General features: G+C 43.7%; 1 protein-coding gene across 1 annotated transcript in view; it reads right to left on the reverse strand.

The window, feature by feature from the left end:
• Positions 1 to 670: 670 nt before the first annotated feature.
• Positions 671 to 21,242, reverse strand: part of LOC139561400 (broad substrate specificity ATP-binding cassette transporter ABCG2-like) — a 27,820-nt gene continuing 7,248 nt past the window's right edge. Inside the window, exons 2-15 of the mRNA XM_071378458.1 lie at positions 16,997 to 17,056; positions 16,415 to 16,529; positions 15,980 to 16,132; positions 15,736 to 15,893; positions 13,885 to 14,036; positions 12,855 to 12,956; positions 12,534 to 12,666; positions 12,160 to 12,277; positions 11,482 to 11,564; positions 9,091 to 9,180; positions 8,236 to 8,360; positions 4,916 to 5,070; positions 3,420 to 3,589; positions 671 to 3,272 (exon numbers count right to left, since the gene is read on the reverse strand). Of these exons, the coding sequence (XP_071234559.1) occupies positions 3,125 to 3,272; positions 3,420 to 3,589; positions 4,916 to 5,070; positions 8,236 to 8,360; positions 9,091 to 9,180; positions 11,482 to 11,564; positions 12,160 to 12,277; positions 12,534 to 12,666; positions 12,855 to 12,956; positions 13,885 to 14,036; positions 15,736 to 15,893; positions 15,980 to 16,132; positions 16,415 to 16,529; positions 16,997 to 17,056 (1,762 nt within the window). The 3' untranslated portion in view covers positions 671 to 3,124. The remainder of the gene's footprint in view (positions 3,273 to 3,419; positions 3,590 to 4,915; positions 5,071 to 8,235; positions 8,361 to 9,090; positions 9,181 to 11,481; positions 11,565 to 12,159; positions 12,278 to 12,533; positions 12,667 to 12,854; positions 12,957 to 13,884; positions 14,037 to 15,735; positions 15,894 to 15,979; positions 16,133 to 16,414; positions 16,530 to 16,996; positions 17,057 to 21,242) is intronic.

The raw sequence follows: 21,242 nt of genomic DNA on the forward strand, positions 1-21,242 counted from the left end.
TTGTTTTGTTTGTCAATTAGGGTATGCAGGGTGTATACGTGGTCTGTTGTACATTAGTTTGGTAAAAAGCCAATTTGACATTTGCTCAGGACATTGCTTTCACTGAGGGAATGTAGGAGTCTGTTGTCGCAGCAGACTAAGGCACTGCATCTCACTACAGACACCCTGGTTCGATTCCAGGTTGTATCACAACCGGCCGTGATTAGGAGTCCCATAGGGCGGCGCACAGTTGGCCCTCCATTGTCCGGCTTTGCCCGGTGTAGGCCGTCATGGTAAATAAGAATTTATTTTTAACTGACTTGCCTCGTTAAATAAAAGTTAAATAAATAATGATACAAATTCTTAACTTCTCTTAACACCTCTCTCATAATCTCTCTATACCTTCTCTCTCTATCCCTTTCCTGTTCTCTCTCTATTCTCTCTCTTTCTGTCCTGCTCTCCCCCTCTCTCTCTCTCTCTCTCCCTTCTCTCTCTTCCTTTCCTGCTCTCTCTCCCTTCTTTCTCTTTCACCTGTGTGTGTGTGTGTGTGTGTGTGTGTGTGTGTGGTGTGTGGTGTGTGGTGTGTGGTGTGTGGTGTGTGTGTGTGTGTGTGTGTGTGTGTGTGTGTGTATGTGTGTGTGTGTGTGTGTGTATGTGTGTTGATACACAGGAGAGGAAATAGAACAAGTACAAAGTTGATATTATGTTTTATTTGCATAATTAACATTTTTATACTGTTCATCACAGGTGGCTGGTGGTACCTTAATTGGGGAGGTAGGGCTCATATTTATGGCAGGAACGGAATTAAGGGATTGGTATCAAACACGTGGTTTCCATGTGACTGATTCCATTCCAGCCATTATTATGCACCGCCCTCCCCTCACCAGCCTCCTGTGCTGTAGATAGTGTACAAAACGTAAATAGAAACAATGTCTAGGACTGTGTCCTAAACGGCAACCTAGCCCCTTTGTAGTGAACTACTTGTGTCCAGAGTCCTAGGGGCCCTGTTCAACCGTAGGGAACTACTTGTGTCCAGAGTCCTAGGGGCCCTGTTCAACAGTAGGGAACTACTTGTGTCCAGAGTCCTAGGGGCCCTGTTCAACAGTAGTGAACTACTTGTGTCCAGAGTCCTAGGGGCCCTGTTCAACAGTAGGGAACTACTTGTGTCCAGAGTCCTAGGGGCCCTGTTCAACTGTAGGGAACTACTTGTGTCCAGAGTCCTGGGGCCCTGTTCAACAGTAGGGAACTACTTGTGTCCAGAGTCCTGGGGCCCTGTTCAACTGTAGGGAACTACTTGTGTCCAGAGTCCTAGGGGCCCTGTTCAACAGTAGTGAACTACTTGTGTCTAGAGTCCTAGGGGCCCTGTTCAACAGTAGGGAACTACTTGTGTCTAGAGTCCTAGGGGCCCTGTTCAACAGTAGGGAACTACTTGTGTCCAGAGTCCTGGGGCCCTGTTCAACTGTAGGGAACTACTTGTGTCCAGAGTCCTAGGGGCCCTGTTCAACAGTAGTGAACTACTTGTGTCCAGAGTCCTGGGGCCCTGTTCAACTGTAGGGAACTACTTGTGTCCAGAGTCCTAGGGGCCCTGTTCAACAGTAGGTAACTACTTGTGTCCAGAGTCCTAGGGGCCCTGTTCAACAGTAGTGAACAGGGTACCGTTTGGGACTCACACAGGACTACTGCCTAAGTATTTAGTATCTGTGTTTACACAGCACCAAATCATCAATATATTTGGTATCAATACACGTTGTGTTGCATCGATAAAACGTTGAACAAATTGCACGTCATAAAAAACATAAATGGCTCAAAAATAATCACACAGACATCTTGAGACATGATTTAAACATCTGTAGATAAGACACATTGGTGGAGAAATCATTAAATACCAGAAATAAAAAAACAGAAATACCAGGATGCTGAGAGACTCAAGAGATTTAAAAAATTCACTGAGTTCACCCCATTTAGTTTGTTCTACATAGATCAGTGTTTTATTCTGTAATGTAATCAACATTATAGCAGACCCCTTTTCAATGCAACAAATTGATTAAGTCTGTGATTTTGTTGTAGGCAGAGCACAACGGGATAGAATTCTATTGACATGGAGCTCACGTCTTTCAATCACCCTCGAGACACTTTTCAGATCAAAGTGCATTTCCGTGCGCAAAATCAAAAGCTGTTATGTGATTTACTCCATTGGTTTTGTTGGTAGGCCTACATGATGCTCAAATAGCCACAATAGCCTGTTTGCTACTGTCTAAAACTGTACGGGTACAGCCTCAGTGTACAGCCTCAGTGTTCAGCCTCAGTGTTCAGCCTCAGTGTTCACTGGAAACGTGCGCCGGAAGTTGCACAGAATTCTCACAACTTTCAAGTTTCCGCTCACTAGACCTGAAATTTGCTCAGGAACATTGCACCTGACCTCTAAATACCTAATTTCAACATCCGCTTCAATCGAACATCCGCATCTGCGCACCTCCCTTGAAAAGTGTCCTTCGGACGCTGACATTTCAGAGTCCACGCTGACATTTCAGAGTCCACGCTGACATTTCAGAGTCCACGCTGACATTTCAGAGTCCACGCTGACATTTCAGAGTCCACGCTGTCATTTCAGAGTCCACGCTGACATTTCAGAGTCCACGCTGACATTTCAGAGTCCACGCTGACATTTCAGAGTCCACGCTGACATTTCAGAGTCCACGCTGTCATTTCAGAGTCCACGCTGACATTTCAGAGTCCACGCTGACATTTCAGAGTCCACGCTGACATTTCAGAGTCCACGCTGTCATTTCAGAGTCCACGCTGACATTTCAGAGTCCACGCTGACATTTCAGAGTCCACGCTGACATTTCAGAGTCCACGCTGACATTTCAGGGTCCACGCTGACATTTCAGAGTCCACGCTGACATTTCAGAGTCCACGCTGACATTTCAGAGTCCACGCTGACATTTCAGAGTCCACGCTGACATTTCAGAGTCCACGCTGACATTTCAGAGTCCACGCTGACATTTCAGGGTCCACGCTGACATTTCAGAGTCCACGCTGACAGAAGTGGAAGTTGGATATTGCAGCATTTCGTTTGAGCGGACAAAGGGGACGGCACGGAATAGGAAGGTGTACAATAGGTTTAACCTGTGACCCCTGACCTCTATGTGAACTTCTTGGTGAAACGTAGTTTGAGGTATGCGATCGCCAGGAAGATTACGGTCATGATCGCCAGGGCAACGTGATTCTGCCACAGCCCCCACGTGGTGTAGTCGATCCCCTGGTTCTTCAGAAAGTCTTCCCCCGTGCATCTGGACACAGGATAGAAAGGTTCCTACCTCAGAAACAAACACCTCAATTGTGGAGAAACTCACTGAGAGACAGATCTCCCTTGTAAAATAACTCTCCTGACATCAATGGATAATTTAAAAAAGGTATAGTGGGACATTATCACTTACGTCATACCAGGGGGCAAGGTGCCGTTGAGGGGAATGTCTCCACAGAGCTGCAGACCTACAAACTCATTAATCTGGAGAGCTGTTAGTCCGTACCGAGGGATGCTGAGGTACTGGAACCAGGCTAGCCAATCAACAATACTGGGCAGGTTCACCAACAGGCCTGAGAAGATCTGATAGGGGAGGGGAGAGGAGAGGAGGGGAGGAGAGGAGAGGAGAGGAGATGAGAGGGGAGGGGAGGGGAGTAAAGAGGAGGGGAGGGGAGAGAAGAGGAGGGGAAGGGAGGGGAGGAGGGGAGGGAGGGAAAGAGGGGGGGGAGGGGAGAGAGGAGGAGGGGAGGGGAGGGGAGGAGGGGAGGGGAGTAAAGAGGGAGGGGAGGGGAGTGAAGAGGAGGGGAGTAAAGAGGAGGGGAGGGGAGAGAAGAGGAGGGGAAGGGAGGGGAGGAGGGGAGGGGAGTAAAGAGGGAGGGGAGGGGAGAGAGAAGAGGGAGGGGAGGGGAGTGAAGTGGAGAGAAGAGGGGGGGAAGGGAGGGGTGGAGAGAAGAGGAGGGGAAGGGAGCGAAGAGGAGATTTTAGGAGGGGAGGGGAAGAGGAGGGAGGAGGGGATGGGAAGATGAGGGGGAGAGGAGGAGAGAGAAGAGGGAGGGGAGGGGAGTGAAGAGGGGGAGAGGAGAGGAGGAGAGAGAAGAGGGAGGGGAGGGGAGTGAAGAGGAGGGGAGTGGAGAGAAGAGGGGAAGGGAGGGGTGGAGAGAAGGGGAGGGGAAGGGAGCGAAGAGGAGATTTTAGGAGGGGAGGGGAAGAGGGGTGAGGAGAGGATGGGAAGACGAGGAGGGGGAGAGGAGAGAGAAGAGGGAGGGGAGTGAAGAGGAGAGGAGTGGAGAGAAGAGGGAGGGGAGAGAAGTGGAGGGGAGGGGAGAGACGAGGGAGGGGAGAGAAGTGGAGGGGGAGGGGAGTGAAGAGGAGGGGAGTGGAGAGAAGAGGGGAGGGGAGGGGAGTGAAGAGGAGGGGAGTGGAGAGAAGAGGATGGAGGGGAGGGGAGTGGGAGGAGAGGAGGGAAGGGGAAGAGGAGGGGAGTGGGAATGGGAGGAGAGGAGGGGAGGGGAGGGGAGGGGAGGGGAGGGGAGGGGAGGGAGGGGAGTGGGAGGTGGGGCGAAGAAGAGGGAAGGGGAAGAGGAGGGGAGGGGAGTGGGAATGGGAGGAGAGGAGGGGGAGGGAGGGGAGGGGAGTGGGAGGTGGGGGGAAGAAGAGGAGAGCAACATAATGTTTGATGTTTATAATCATCTCATATTAGTGTGTGTGTGTGTGTGTGTGTGTGTGTGTGTGTGTGTGTGTGTGTGTGTGTGTGTGTGTGTGTGTGTGTGTGTGTGTGTGTGTGTGTGTGTGTGTGTGTGTGTGTGTCTCAATTCAATTCAAAGGGGCTTCATTGGCATGGGAAACACATGCTAACATTGCCAAAACAAGTTAAGGAAACAATCACAAATGATTTAGTCTCTCTCTCACCATCATGAAGACGAAGGATATGGTCATGAAGATGTTGGCGATCGCCACAACACTCTGGTCAGCTGAAATAGCCATGGTCATTGCAGTAGCTGTATAGGCTACCAGAGCTACGGTCAACATGAACAGGAAGAAGGCCTCCACTGTAGCTTTAAACCCTGGAGAATATAGAAACAGAACAGAAATATACTAGATCAGAACAGAAATATACTAGATCAGACTATATAAATATTATACTAGATCAGAACAGAAATATACTAGATCAGACCATATACATATTATACTAGATCAGAACAGAAATATACTAGATCAGACCATATAAATATACTAGATCAGAACAGAAATATACTAGATCAGACCAGAAATATACTAGATCAGACCATATACATATTATACTAGATCAAAACAGAAATATACTAGATCAGACCATATAAATATTATACTAGATCAGAACAGAAATATACTAGATCAGACCAGAAATATACTAGATCAGAACAGAAATATACTAGATCAGACCATATACAGTGGGGAGAACAAGTATTTGATACACTGCCGATTTTGCAGGTTTTCCTACTTACAAAGCATGTAGAGGTCTGTAATTTTTATCATAGGTACACTTCAACTGTGAGAGACGGAATCTAAAACAAAAATCCAGAAAATCACATTGTATGATTTTTAAATAATTAATTTGCATTTTATTGCATGACATAAGTATTTGATACATCAGAAAAGCAGAACTTAATATTTGGTACAGAAACCTTTGTTTGCAATTACAGAGATCATATGTTTCCTGTAGTTCTTGACCAGGTTTGCACACACTGCAGCAGGGATTTTGGCCCACTCCTCCATACAGACCTTCTCCAGATCCTTCAGGTTTCGGGGCTGTCGCTGGGCAATACGGACTTTCAGCTCCCTCCAAAGATTTTCTATTGGGTTCAGGTCTGGAGACTGGCTAGGCCACTCCAGGACCTTGAGATGCTTCTTACGGAGCCACTCCTTAGTTGCCCTGGCTGTGTCTTTCAGGTCGTTGTCATGCTGGAAGACCCAGCCACGACCCATCTTCAATGCTCTTACTGAGGGAAGGAGGTTGTTGGCCAAGATCTCGTGATACATGGCCCCATCCATCCTCCCCTCAATACGGTGCAGTCATCCTGTCCCCTTTGCAGAAAAGCATCCCCAAAGAATGATGTTTCCACCTCCATGCTTCACGGTTGGGATGGTGTTCTTGGGGTTGTACTCATCCTTCTTCTTCCTCCAAACATGGCGAGTGGAGTTTAGACCAAAAAGCTCTATTTTTGTCTCATCAGACCACATGACCTTCTCCCATTCCTCCTCTGGATCATCCAGATGGTCATTGGCAAACTTCAGACGGGCCTGGACATGCGCTGGCTTGAGCAGGGGGACCTTGCGTGCGCTGCAGGATTTTAATCCATGACGGCGTAGTGTGTTACTAATGGTTTTCTTTGAGACTGTGGTCCCAGCTCTCTTCAGGTCATTGACCAGGTACTGCCGTGTAGTTCTGGGCTGATCCCTCACCTTCCTCATGATCATTGATGCCCCACGAGGTGAGATCTTGCATGGAGCCCCAGGCCGAGGGTGATTGACCGTCATCTTGAACTTCTTCCATTTTCTAATAATTGCGCCAACAGTTGTTGCCTTCTCACCAAGCTGCTTGCCTATTGTCCTGTAGCCCATCCCAGCCTTGTGCAGGTCTACAATTTTATCCCTGATGTCCTTACACAGCTCTCTGGTCTTGGCCATTGTGGAGAGGTTGGAGTCTGTTTGATTGAGTGTGTGGACAGGTGTCTTTTATACAGGTAACGAGTTCAAACAGGTGCAGTTAATACAGGTAATGAGTGGAGAACAGGAGGGCTTCTTAAAGAAAACCTAACAGGTCTGTGAGAGCCGGAATTCTTACTGGTTGGTAGGTGATCAAATACTTATGTCATGCAATAAAATGCAAATTAATTACTTAAAAATCATACAATGTAATTTTCTGGATTTTTGTTTTAGATTCCGTTTCTCACAGTTGAAGTGTACCTATGATAAAAATTACAGACCTCTACATGCTTTGTAAGTAGGAAAACCTGCAAAATCGGCAGTGTATCAAATACTTGTTCTCCCCACTGTACATATTATACTAGATCAGACCAGAAATATACTAGATCAGACCAGAAATATACTAGATCAGAACAGAAATATACTAGATCAGACCATATACATATTATACTAGATCAGACCAGAAATATACTAGATCAGACCAGAAATATACTAGATCAGACCAGAAATATACTAGATCAGAACAGAAATATACTAGATCAGAACAGAAATATACTAGATCAGACTATATACATATTATACTAGATCAGACCAGAAATATACTAGATCAGCCCATATACATATTATACTAGATCAGAACAGAGAAGAGTAATACTAGATTACAACATAGAAATATAATACTAGAGCAGAACATAGAAATATAACACTAGATGAGAACTGAAAAATAATACTAGATCAGAACAGATAAATATAGTAAATTACCAGAACAGAGAAATATAATACTAGATGGAAAATGAAAATATATTATGAGATTGGAACAGAGAAATATAATACTAGATTAGAACATAGAAATACAATACTAGATGAGAACTGAAATATAACACTAGACGAGAACTGAAATATAACACTAGATTAGAACATAGAAATACAATGCTAGATCAGAACACAGAAATACAATACTAGATCACAACACAGAAATACAATGCTAGATCAGAAGACAGAAATATAATACTAGATCAGAACATAGAACTACAACACTAGAAAACAATATAGAAATATAATACTAGATCATGAACTGTTGTAGCTTAAAACCTGAAGAGACAGAGAACATAGAAATATTATACTAGAAAATATGTGACATGACAATGACTAATGATGTGTGTGTGTGTGTGTGTGTGTGTGTGTGTGTGTGTGTGTGTGTGTGTGTGTGTGTGTGTGAAGGGTCTACCCAGTGATCATGGGTTAGTGTTCACTGTGTCTACGTGGGTGGAGGGTCTACCCAGCGATCATGGGTTAGTGTTCACTGTGTCTACGTGGGTGGAGGGTCTACCCAGCGATCATGGGTTAGTGTTCACTGTGTCTACGTGGGTGGAGGGTCTACCCAGCGATCATGGGTTAGTGTTCACTGTGTCTACGTGGGTGGAGGGTCTACCCAGTGATCATGGGTTAGTGTTCACTGTGTCTACGTGGGTGGAGGGTCTACCCAGCGATCATGGGTTAGTGTTAGTGTTCACTGTGTCTATGTGGGTGGAGGGTCTACCAACCGATCATGAAGTAAGCCACACAGCTGAAGAAGATGGCAGGGAGCGTCCTTAAGGTGATGATTTCACTGAGTAACTTACACAGGAAGTAGACTGATACTCTGTAGTAACCGCTGATGTACTCATGACTGGAGATGGAGAGGAGAGAGGGAGAGAGAGAGAGAGAGAGAGAGAGAGAGAGAGAGAGGGAGAGAGAGAGAGAGCGTTAGACTGATACTCTGTAGTAACCGCTGATGTACTCATGACTGGAGATGGAGATGGAGAGAGGGAGAGGGAGAGAATGAGAGAATGAGAGAGGGAGAGGGAGAGAATGAGAGACAGAGAGAGACAGAGACAGAGACAGATAGAGAGACAGAGAGAGACAGAGACAGAGACAGAGAGAGACAGAGATAGAGACAGAGAGACAGAGACAGAGACAGAAAGAGAGACAGAGACAGAGACAGAAAGAGAGACAGAGACAGAGACAGATAGAGAGACAGAGAGAGACAGAGACAGAGACAGAGAGAGACAGAGACAGAGACAGAGATAGAGACAGAGACAGAGACAGAGACAGAGACAGAGACAGAGACAGAGACAGAGAGAGAGAGAGAGAGAGAGAGAGAGAGAGAGAGAGAGAGAGAGAAAGAGAGAGACAGAGACAGAGAGACAGATAGAGAGAGAGGGAGAGGAAGAGAGAGAGAGTTAGACTGATACTCTGTAGTAACCGCTGATGTACTCATGATTGGAGATGCTTACATGATATGTTGTGTGTGTGTGTGTGTGTGTGTGTGTGTGTGTGTGTGTGTGTGTGTGTGTGTGTGTGTGTGTGTGTGTGTGTGTGTGTGTGTGTGTGTGTGTGTGTGTGTGTGTGTTACTCACATGAACAGTTTTCTCTCAGTGATGAAGAGCTCAGCAGAAGACACGGAACTGAAACACTGATTGGTGGTGATGAAGAATAGAGCACCCATCCTGGTAGAGACAACACACACACACACACACACACACACACACACACACACACACACACACACACACACACACACACACACACACACACACACACACACACACACACACACACACACACACACACATGGATCACATACACGTACATTTGATTCCTCCTAGGACCACCCATATGATTCCTCCTAGGACCACCCATATGATTCCTATTAGGACCACCCATACGATTCCTGTTAGGACCACCCATTAGGACCACCCATACGATTCTGTTAGGACCACCCATATGATTCCTGTTAGGACCAACCATTAGGACCACCCATACGATTCTGTTAGGACCACCCATATGATTCCTGTTAGGACCACCCATACGATTCCTGTTAGGACCACCCATACGATTCCTGTTAGGACCAACCATATGATTCCTGTTAGGACCACCCATATGATTCCTATTAGGACCACCCATATAATTCCTGTTAGGACCACCCATATGATTCCTGTTAGGACCACCCATACGATTCCTGTTAGGACCACCCATATGATTCCTGTTAGGACCACCCATATGATTCCTGTTAGGACCACCCATACGATTCCTGTTAGGACCACCCATATGATTCCTGTTAGGACCACCCATATGATTCCTGTTAGGACCACCCATATGATTCCTATTAGGACCACCCATATGATTCCCATTAGGACCACCCATACGATTCCTGTTAGGACCACCCATACGATTCCTGTTAGGACCACCCATACGATTCCTGTTAGGACCACCCATACGATTCCTGTTAGGACGACCCATATGCTTCCCGTTAGGACCACCCACATGATTCCTATTAGGACCACCCATATGATTCCTGTTAGGACCACCCATATGATTCCTGTTAGGACCACCCATATGATTCCTATTAGGACCACCCATACGATTCCTGTTAGGACCACCCATACGATTCCTGTTAGGACCACCCATACGATTCCTGTTAGGACCACCCATATGATTCCTGTTAGGACCACCCATATGATTCCTATTAGGACCACCCATATGATTCCTGTTAGGACCACCCATATGATTCCTATTAGGACCACCCATATGATTCCCATTAGGACCACCCATACGATTCCTGTTAGGACCACCCATACGATTCCTGTTAGGACGACCCATATGCTTCCCATTAGGACCACCCATATGATTCCTGTTAGGACCACCCATATGATTCCTGTTAGGACCACCCATATGATTCCTGTTAGGACCACCCATATGATTCCTGTTAGGACCACCCATACGATCCCTGTTAGGACCACCCATATGATTCCTGTTAGGACCACCCATATGATTCCTGTTAGGACCACCCATACGATTCCTGTTAGGACCACCCATATGATTCCTGTTAGGACCACCCATACGATCCCTGTTAGGACGGCAGGTAGCCTAGTGGTTAAAGGTTGCAAGATCAAATCCCTGAGCTGACAAGGTTAAAATCTGTCGTTCTGCCCCTGAACAAGGCAGTTAACCCACTGTTCCTCGGCCGTCATCGTAAATAAGATTTTGTTCTTAACTGACTTGCCTAGTTAAATAAAGGTGAAAAAAATAAAAAATAAATAAAATAAAAATCTTGGGTAGGCTTTCAGCCTAAATTGCTTGTTTGAAATGATTAAATGTTCTTTCTTTCTACATTTTCTATATGTTTCAATCTGGTTACTGCAGAAATGCACAACATTTGCCATCATTCTGTTTTGAATGTGTTTTTTAACAGTTTTGGAAACAGTGTGTTAGCATTTGAAAACATGTGCAGCAAATATAGAGTTTGGCAGGTGGTGGAGTATGAATGAGAAAAGAGGTCATGGATTTCATGAATGCATTTTGTGTGAAAGCAATGAAAAAGGATTCACAGATTGGTCCACATACCCTTCTGTTTAGCTGACTGTGTGAAGAGTTTTTACAATGTGACTTCAGTTTTGACTATTTATTTTTACCATTATTTAACTACGCAAGTCAGTTAAGAGCAAATTAGTATTTTCAATGACGGCCTAGGAACAGTGGGGTTAACTGCCTTGTTCAGGGGCGGAACGACAGATTTGTACCTTGTCGGCTCGGGGATTTGAACTTGCAACCTTTCGGTTACTAGTCCAACGCTCTAACCACTAGGCTACCCTGCCGCCCCCCAATGCATGTTAGCAATTGAAAAAAAAACTGTAATATATTATATTAAACACACACGTTTAACACATACACACACACCTGTTAAAACACACACACATAAGAACATACACACAGACCTGTTAAACACACACACATAAAAACATACACACCTGTTCTGTAAGCCACTCTGGTCATTCTTCACTCCAAAGAATATTGCCCCAACGATGAGGGCCAGGAATATAGTCACTCCAATCTGGATTAGATAGATATATATATATAGAGAGAGAGAGAGACAGAGAGACAGAGACAGAGAGATTATGTTAATAGTTAGGTAGGTAGGTGGGTAGGTAGGTGGGTAGTCAGAATATTGCCCCAACGATGAGGGCCAGGAATACAGTCACTCCAATCTGGATTAGAGAGATATATATATATAGAGAGAGATAGACAAGGAGAGAGACAGAGAGACAGGTAGACAGGTAGACAGGTAGACAGGTAGACAGGTAGACAGGTAGATAGATAGATAGATAGATAGATAGATAGATAGATAGATAGATAGATAGATAGATAGATAGATAGATAGATAGATAGATAGATAGATAGATAGATAGATAGATAGATAGATAGATAGATAGGAGAGCTTCCACAGACCAACAAAGAATTTGAAAACAAATACAATTTTGATAAACTCCCATATCTACTGGGTGAAATACCACAGTGTTCCATCACAGCAGTAAGATGTGTGATCTGTTGCCACAAGAAAAGGGCAACCAGTGAAGAACAAACACCATTGTAAATACAACCCACACACAGACACACACAGCAACACACAGACACACACAGCAACACACCTGAGCGAAGGATGTCTGAGGGTTGAGGATGAGGTTAGTAAAGGTTCTCTTCAGGACCCATCTGAACTGAGTAGAGAAGGAGGTGTTGTACGTGATGGTCCGAGAGGGAGTCTTCACACTGGAGAACAACAAGAAGATTGTCCATTAACTTGCAGAGAACGAACACAGACAGACGGACGGACGGACGGACGGACGGACGGACGGACGGACAGACAGACAGACAGACAGACAGACAGACAGACAGACAGACAGACAGACAGACAGACAGACAGACAGACAGACAGACAGACAGACACCATAGAGAGAGAGAGAGAGAGAAATAGACAGAGAGAGAGAGAGAGACAGAGAGAGAGCGAGTGTGTGTGTGTTATTACCTGTACTCTCTGTTCATGGTGATGCGTTCTAACTGGGCCTTGGTCTCTCCATAGAACTGACTCCCCCGGTACTCCTGGACCAGATGGTCCTCGATGTTCTGCCTGGAACTGGGTACCCTGTCTGGGTCCGAGTCTGAGGGAGGGGGGGGGGGGGGGGGTTGGAGAAGACGGGAGGGGAAGGGATAGAGGTGCCAGAACAGAGGTAAATGGAGGGTAATCAAAGTTAGGGAGGGAGAATATGAAGAGACAAAATATGTATTCCATTGGATGACCTGACTGATCCCGCCCACTGACTCTGCTCCTTAGCAAATCAGAACTCACCGTCTGCTGCCTTTATCCTGTCGAAGGCGATTGCGGTAGAATCTCCATTGATCACGTCCAGGAAGAAGTCAGCCGGGTTGTTGTGGGGTTCACAAGTGTACCCTGGGTAAAGATGACAGTTGTAATTACATTGTTTATAGATACAGATAAGGTTTGGATACAGGAAAGGTTGAAACATTGATACACTGAAATGCATCTCACATGCATCTCATCTTAGTGTTAATGGAATTTATATGAATGACTAGAATATTCCACCCTGAAGCCATATAATCGTATGAAATTGATTAGAATTATGTATAACCATAGTCTGTACAATGTGTCTATAATAGTATCTTAAAAACCGACTGTCTGAGCAAGATTCGGTGCCGACCTTGGCTGGGGGGGCCACAGAGTACTTCCCAGGGTCTCCCTATCTTGAGCGAGGATGGGGAGTAAGTCTCACGGATTCCCCTAATCTTTGTCGGCTGGGTAGCAGGACATTGTGTGCTGATGTTAGTGTGAATGTGTGTGAGGAGCCGGTATAAAATGAATTGCTTTTGTACAACAGGGGAGCGCTCTCGTAAATAAACATTTGACTATTGTAGCCTGGGCCTCCGTCTAACGGCTGTCGTAGTCGTTCTCCTCCTCAGACGAGGAGGAGCATGGATCGGACCAAGATGCAGGTCAGGAACGTGACACTGGGCCTCTGTCTGTTTTCATTTCAAATCAGTATCTTACAAATCCCGATTTAGCAGACTGAGTCGTTTAATTGAATTGGTTTATGAACATTGAGAACATAATTCTCGTAACAATTTGGTCCTTCGAGCCGGATTCCAATACCTGTCCGAAGGTAACACGCCGAAAATGCATCTCATCTTAGTAACCTCTAAAGAGAGACAATAGAATGATGGATATAATACCTGTTTAGTAACTCTAGACATTTCATAACCTGGTTTGCCAGCAGAGAGCTGAGACTACACTGTCTGATTAGCAGGAGGAGTGTGAATTAGAAATCACTAGAAACGTGACATTTGTAATGACTTAGTCTCACCGATGTTAGAGAAGTAGTCCAGAGCCCTTTGAGCGGGGCCGTGGTAAACCTGTTTACCGCTAATCAGCAGAGTCAGACTGTCAAACAGACGGTAGATGGAATAACGAGGCTGGTGGATAGACAGGATGATGGTACGGCCATGACTAGACATCCTGATAGAGAGAGAGGAGGAGGTTAGTGTTACAATACCCAGACTACAACACCCAGACTACAACACCCAGACTACAACACCCAGACTACAATACCCAGACTACAATACCCAGACTACAATACCCAGACTACAATACCCAGACTACAATACCCAGACTACAATACCCAGACTACAACACCCAGACTACAATACCCAGACTACAATACCCAGACTACAATACCCACCCACCCAGACTACAACACCATGACTAGACATCCTGATAGAGAGAGAGGAGGAGGTTAGTGTTACAATACCCAGACTACAATACCCAGACTACAATACCCAGACTGCAACACCCAGACTACAATACCCAGACTAGACATCCTGATAGAGAGAGAGGAGGAGGTTAGTGTTACAATACCCAGACTACAACACCCAGACTACAATACCCAGACTACAATACCCAGACTACAATACCCAAACTACAATATCCAGACTACAACACCCAGACTACAACACCATGACTAGACATCCTGATAGAGAGAGAGGAGGAGGTTAGTGTTACAATACCCAGACTACAACACCCAGACTACAACACCCAGACTACAATACCCAGACTACAACACCCAGACTACAACACCATGACTAGACATCCTGATAGAGAGAGAGGAGGAGGTTAGTGTTACAATACCCAGACTACAACACCCAGACTACAACACCCAGACTACAACACCCAGACTACAATACCCAGACTACAACACCCAGACTACAACACCATGACTAGACATCCTGATAGAGAGAGAGGAGGAGGTTAGTGTTACAATACCCAGACTACAATACCCAGACTGCAACACCCAGACTACAACACCCAGACTACAATACCCAGACTACAACACCCAGACTACAACACCCAGACTACAACAAACAGACTACAACAAACAGACTGCAATACCCAGACTACAACACCCAGACTACAACAAACAGACTGCAATACCCAGACTACAATACCCAGACTACAATACCCAGACTGCAATACCCAGACTACAATACCCAGACTACAACACCCAGACTGCAATACCCAGACTACAACAAACAGACTAGAACACCCAGACTACAACACCCAGATTACAACACCCAGACTACAACACCCAGATTACAAGACCCAGACTACAATACCCAGACTAACCCGCAGTATTAGCACTACAACACCCAGATTGCAACACCCAGACTGCAACACCCAGACTGCAACACCCAGACTACAATACCCAGACTAATACCCAAGTTCTACCTCTTGAACAGTAGTAGTACAGAGTTAGCTTTGCTAGCGTCCAGGCCGGTTGTGGGTTCATCCAAAAAGAGAACTACAATACCCAGACTAACCCTACAACATTAGAGCTACAATGCCCAGACTAACCCTACAATATTAGAACTACAATACCCAGACTAACCCTACAATATTAGAACTACAATGCCCAGACTAACCCTACAATATTAGAGCTACAATGCCCAGACTAACCCTACAATATTAGAACTACAATACCCAGACTAACCCTACAATATTAGAACTACAATGCCCAGACTAACCCTACAATATTAGAACGTCAATACCCAGACTAACCCTACAATATTAGAACGTCAATGCCCAGACTAACCCTACAATATTAGAACGTCAATACCCAGACTAACCCTACAATATTAGAACTACAATACCCAGGTTCTACCTCTTGAGCAGTAGTAGTACAGAGTTAGCTGTGCTAGCGTCCAGGCCGGTGGTGGGTTCATCCAGAAAGAGAACAGGAGGGTCGATGATCAGTTCCATACCGATGTTTGTCCTCTTCCTTTCCCCTCCTGATATACCCCTGATCAACTGGGTACCAACCTGGAGACAGAAGACACACATTCATAGTCACACACTCTCTCTGTGCTCTCCCCCCCATCCCACTCCACACACCCGTCCACACTGACCCGTGAGTCTGCTACTTTAGTGAGGCCCAGTTCTGTGATGAGTCGGTTGACTTTGTCCTCCTTCTCCTTCTGGCTGACGGAGGACGGGAGACGCAATGCAGCAGAGAAACGGAAGTTCTCCCTCACAGTCAGAGTCCCCATCACCACATCATCCTGACGGGGGGTGGGGGGGGACAGCGCGAGAGAAAGAGGTAGGGAGAGAGGAGGGAGGGGGGAGAGGGGAGAATGAGAGAATGAGAGAGAGGGGGGGGGGGGGGGGCTCGTAACTATAGTCTGGTCACTGGTGTGTGTCTGTGTGTGTGTGTGTGTGTGTGTGTGTGTGTGTGTGTGTGTGTGTGTGTGTGTGTGTGTGTGTGTGTGTGTGTGTGTGTGTGTGTGTGTGTGTGTGTGTGTGTGTGTGTGTGTGTGAGTGTGTGTCAGTGTCCAGTCCTCTACCTGGACCACATATCCTGAGAGACATTTGAAGTTGGGAGGTTGAGGAGCTCCGTCTATCAACACCTCTCCAGCCAGACCTGCTGGGTCCTTCCTGGCTGCCAGCACATCCAGAAACCTGCACACAACACAACCCCAACCTTTACACAACTATAACACAACCCCAACCTTTACACAACTATAACACAACCCCAACCTTTACACAACTACAACACAACCACAACCTTTACACAACTATAATACAACACAGCCACAACCTTTACACAACTATAATACAACACAGCCACAACCTTTACACAACTATAATACAACACAACCACAACCTTTACACAACTATAATACAACACAACCACAACCTTTACACAACTATAATACAACACAACCACAACCTTTACACAACTATAATACAACACAACTTTTATAAATAACCACATCACAACCATTAGACATAATGTTAGTTCACAAAGTTCAATGAGAGTCCCAGGTTTGTCTGAATCAACTGAAATGTCACTTACGATGACTTCCCGCTTCCAACTATAATACAACACAACCCCAACCTTCTGAGTCATCTGAAATGCCACTTACGATGACTTCCCGCTTCCTGTGGCCCCCATGATAGCGTTCAGCCCTGGTTTCATCAGACCGCTGTAGAGACAGGAAACAAACATCTGTTAGTGCTGAGCTGGACAACAAATCTGATGCCCCAGCAGATGTCCTCCGAGAGAACGGTTGGCAGTAGGTTCTTTTTCAAACCTCTATATGATAATAATTCTAATATATTAAGAATAGATGTTATTTAGCTGACGCTTACTAATCAAATCAAAGTTTATTTGTCACGTGCGCCGAATACAACAGGTGTAGACCTTACAGTGAAATGCTGAATACAACAGGTGTAGTAGACCTTACAGTGAAATGCTGAATACAACAGGTGTAGTAGACCTTACAGTGAAATGCTTACTTACAGGCTCTAACCAACGACTTAGAGTCATGTGTGCCTACATTTTATGTATGGGTGGTCCTGGAAAAACTTTTTGCTAGCTTGTTAGCATAACAAATGACTTAGCTAGACATCTTACGACTTCATGCTAGCTTGTTAGCATAACAAATTACTAGCTAGACATCTTATGACTTCATGCTAGCTTGTTAGCACAACAAATTACTAGCTAGACATCTTACGACTTCATGCTAGCTTGTTAGCATAACAAATTACTAGCTAGACATCTTACGACTTCATTAACCATGTCCGTTGAGAACGCACAGCGACTATAACACTTAGCTAAGCTAAGAATGACGTCAATACTTAGCTAAGCTAAGAATGAAGTCAATAAACATTGGGTAGTTAGTTAGATAGAATATAGGTAACATACTGGCAAGTTCAAAGTATTAGTAGCCAACTAACGTTAATGGAACATACAAGCAACTGCTGTAATGATATGCTCTGCGGTTTGTAAGACTAATTGTCAGCCAAAGTAACGTAACTTAGTTGAAAAGTTAGTACTTTATTACATTGCTGAACATTTCTTAAGATATGTCATAATTAGTTAAAGCAATGCGTTTGTATCCTCTCTCTCGTCAGTCGCTATTTGCATATTTTCCAACATTTTCTTCCAATCTAAAAATGCTTTGAAGCCACAGAACAACACCTACAGTATAACACCTACAGTATAACACCTACAGTATAACACCTACAGTATAACACCTACAGTATAACAATAATATTTTTTAGAAATATTTAACTTTCACACATTAACAAGTCCAATACAGCAAATGAAAGATAAACATCTTGTGAATCCAGCCAACGTGTCCGATTTTTTAAATGTTTTACAGCGAAAACACAACATATATTTATGTTAGCTCACCACCAAATCCAAAAAAGCACAGACATTTTTTCACAGCTAAAATAGCTTTCACAAAACCCACAAATAGAGATAAAATGAATCACTAACCTTTGAACATCTTCATCAGATGAGTCATATGACATCATGTTACACAATACATTTATGTTTTGTTCGATAATGTGCATATATATATATAAAACAAATCTCAGTTTACATTGGCGCGTTACGTGCAGTAATGTTTTGATTCCAAAACATCCGGGGATTTTGCAGAAATACTCATAATAAACATTGATAAAAGATGCAAGTGTTATTCACAGAATTAAAGATAAACTTATCCTCTATGCAACTGCTGTGTCAGATTTCAAAATAAACTTTACGGAAAAAGAATAATCTGAGAACGGCGCTCAGAGCACAATCCAGCCAAAGAAATAGTCGCAATTTTGGAGTCAACAGAAGCTACAAAAACACTATAAATATTCACTTACCTTCGAATAACTTCATCAGAAGGCACTCCCAGGATTCCCAGTTCGACAATAAATGACTGAAAAGTTCCATAAAGCCCATCATTTAGCCACTTGTTGTTAGCATGTTCAGCCCACAAATCCATTTTCATGACGCACGAGCAATCCCTCCAGACAAAAACTCAAAAAGTTCCGTTACAGGTCGTAGAAACAAGTCAAATGATGTATGCAATCCATATTTAGGATGTGTTTAACATTAATCATCAATAAGGATCCAACCGGAGAATTTCATTGTCTGAAGAAAGAGCATTGGAACGAGAGCACTCTCTCTCGCACGCAAAATGAGACTGAGAATTTCTGAAGACCACTCAGTAAAATAGCTCCTATGAGCCCCTCCTTTATAGTAGAATCATATAACCAAAATCTAAAGACGGTGACATCTAGTGGAAGCCCTAGGAAGTGTTTGCTTATCCATAACTATATGGGGTATCATTTGGCACTGTTTTGAAAATCAAGTTCTCACTTCCTGTTTGGAAGTCTTCTCAGGTTTTTGTCTGCCAAATGAGTTATGTTCTACTTACAGACATAATTCAAACAGTTTTAGAAACTTCAGAGTGTTTTCTATACAATAGTAATAATAATATGCATGTATTACCTTCTGGGGCAGAGTAGGAGGAAATTCCGTTTGGGTACGCAATTCGTTCAAAGTGGAAACACTGCCCCCTGTCCATAACAGGTTTTAAAACCCCATTGAGACCAGGGTCTCTTTCTGAAAGGTGCCCTGATCACAACAATACAACACCAATTACAATGTAAGATAAAACTTGAATCAATAAAAAACACAACAGAAAAACTGTTACATTCCTCAGTTACTAGGTCCTTAATCCACACCCTAAGCTGCCTGAGCAGCACCAGAACATCCAGTCGTAATGAGTTCTGCAAAGTTGTTCCAGCAGTGAGGCGCATTAAAACTAAAAGCGGATTTACCTAATTTGGCGCAGACCCAAGGAACCTCAAGAGATAAACAACCCTGTGAATGTGGTTGGTAACTCATGTTTTTATACTTCAACAACGTAGTTAGGTAAGTCGGAAACTTGTGTAGTAGAGTTTGTAAATAAAAATAGAATAGTGAAGTGATCTAGGGGACTTTAATGAGGACCAGCCAACCTTTAGATACAGGATGTAGTGATGAGTATTAAAACTGAGGACCAGCCTTTAGATACAGGATGTAGTGATGAGTATTAAAACTGAGGACCAGCCAACCTTTAGATACAGGATGTAGTGATGAGTATTAAAACTGAGGACCAGCCAACCTTTAGATACAGGATGTAGTGATGAGTATTAAAACGGTCACCTGTGATAAAGTGAAGGGTGCTATGGTAGACAGCATCCAATGGTTTAAGAGTAGTGGCAGATGAATTCTGGTATATTTTGTCACTATAGTCAAGAACTGTCAGGAAAGTTGACTGTTCAATCTGATTCCTGCTGTTTAAGGAAAAGCAAGATCTATTTAGAATAAAAAAGAAGGCCACTTTAAATATTATCTTTTTAACTAGCTCATCAGTACGTTATTTAAACATTAAATCTTTGACAATCCAAACACCCAGATATTTATAGGCAGGAACCCAAATGATGGGAGAACCATTAAATGAACTACTATGTAGTTCATCTGAAACATTCGTGAGAATTTAGAGAACAACATAAATGTAGTCTTGCCCATATTGTGTACCAGTCTTAAACCAACCAGGGCTTTTTGGAAAATATTCAGACCAACTCACTTTTTTTCCACATTTTGTTTTACGTTACAGTCTTATTCTAAAATCTACATACAATGTTCCCCATAATGACAACGCAAAAAACAGGTTTTTGGAAATGTTTGCAAATTTATTAGAAATAAAAAAACGGAAATATCACATTTACATCAGTATTCAGACCCGTTACTCAGTACTTTGTTGAAGCACCTTTGGCAGCGATTACAGCCTTGAGTCTTCTTGGGTATGACGCTACACCTGTATTTGGGGAGTTTCTCCCATTCTTCTCTGCATTTAGTAACTGTTAGTAAATCTAGTGTACATTTAGTAACTGTTAGTAAATCTAGTGTATATTTAGTAACTGTTAGTAAATCTAGTGTATATTTAGTAAATCTAGTGTACATTTAGTAACTGTTAGTAAATCTAGTGTACATTCAGTAACTGTTAGTAAATCTAGTGTACATTCAGTAACTGTTAGTAAATCTAGTGTATATTTAGTAACTGTTAGTAAATCTAGTGTATATTTAGTAACTGTTAGTAAATCTAGTGTACATTTAGTAACTGTTAGTAAATCTAGTGTACATTCAGTAACTGTTAGTAAATCTAGTGTATATTCAGTAACTGTTAGTAAATCTAGTGTACATTTAGTAACTGTTAGTAAATCTAGTGTACATTCAGTAACTGTTAGTAAATCTAGTGTATATTTAGTAACTGTTAGTAAATCTAGTGTATATTTAGTAACTGTTAGTAAATCTAGTGTACATTTAGTAACTGTTAGTTA

Source organism: Salvelinus alpinus, chromosome 31 (genome assembly GCF_045679555.1).
Source record: "Salvelinus alpinus chromosome 31, SLU_Salpinus.1, whole genome shotgun sequence".
NCBI classification, from domain to species: Eukaryota; Metazoa; Chordata; class Actinopteri; order Salmoniformes; family Salmonidae; genus Salvelinus; species Salvelinus alpinus.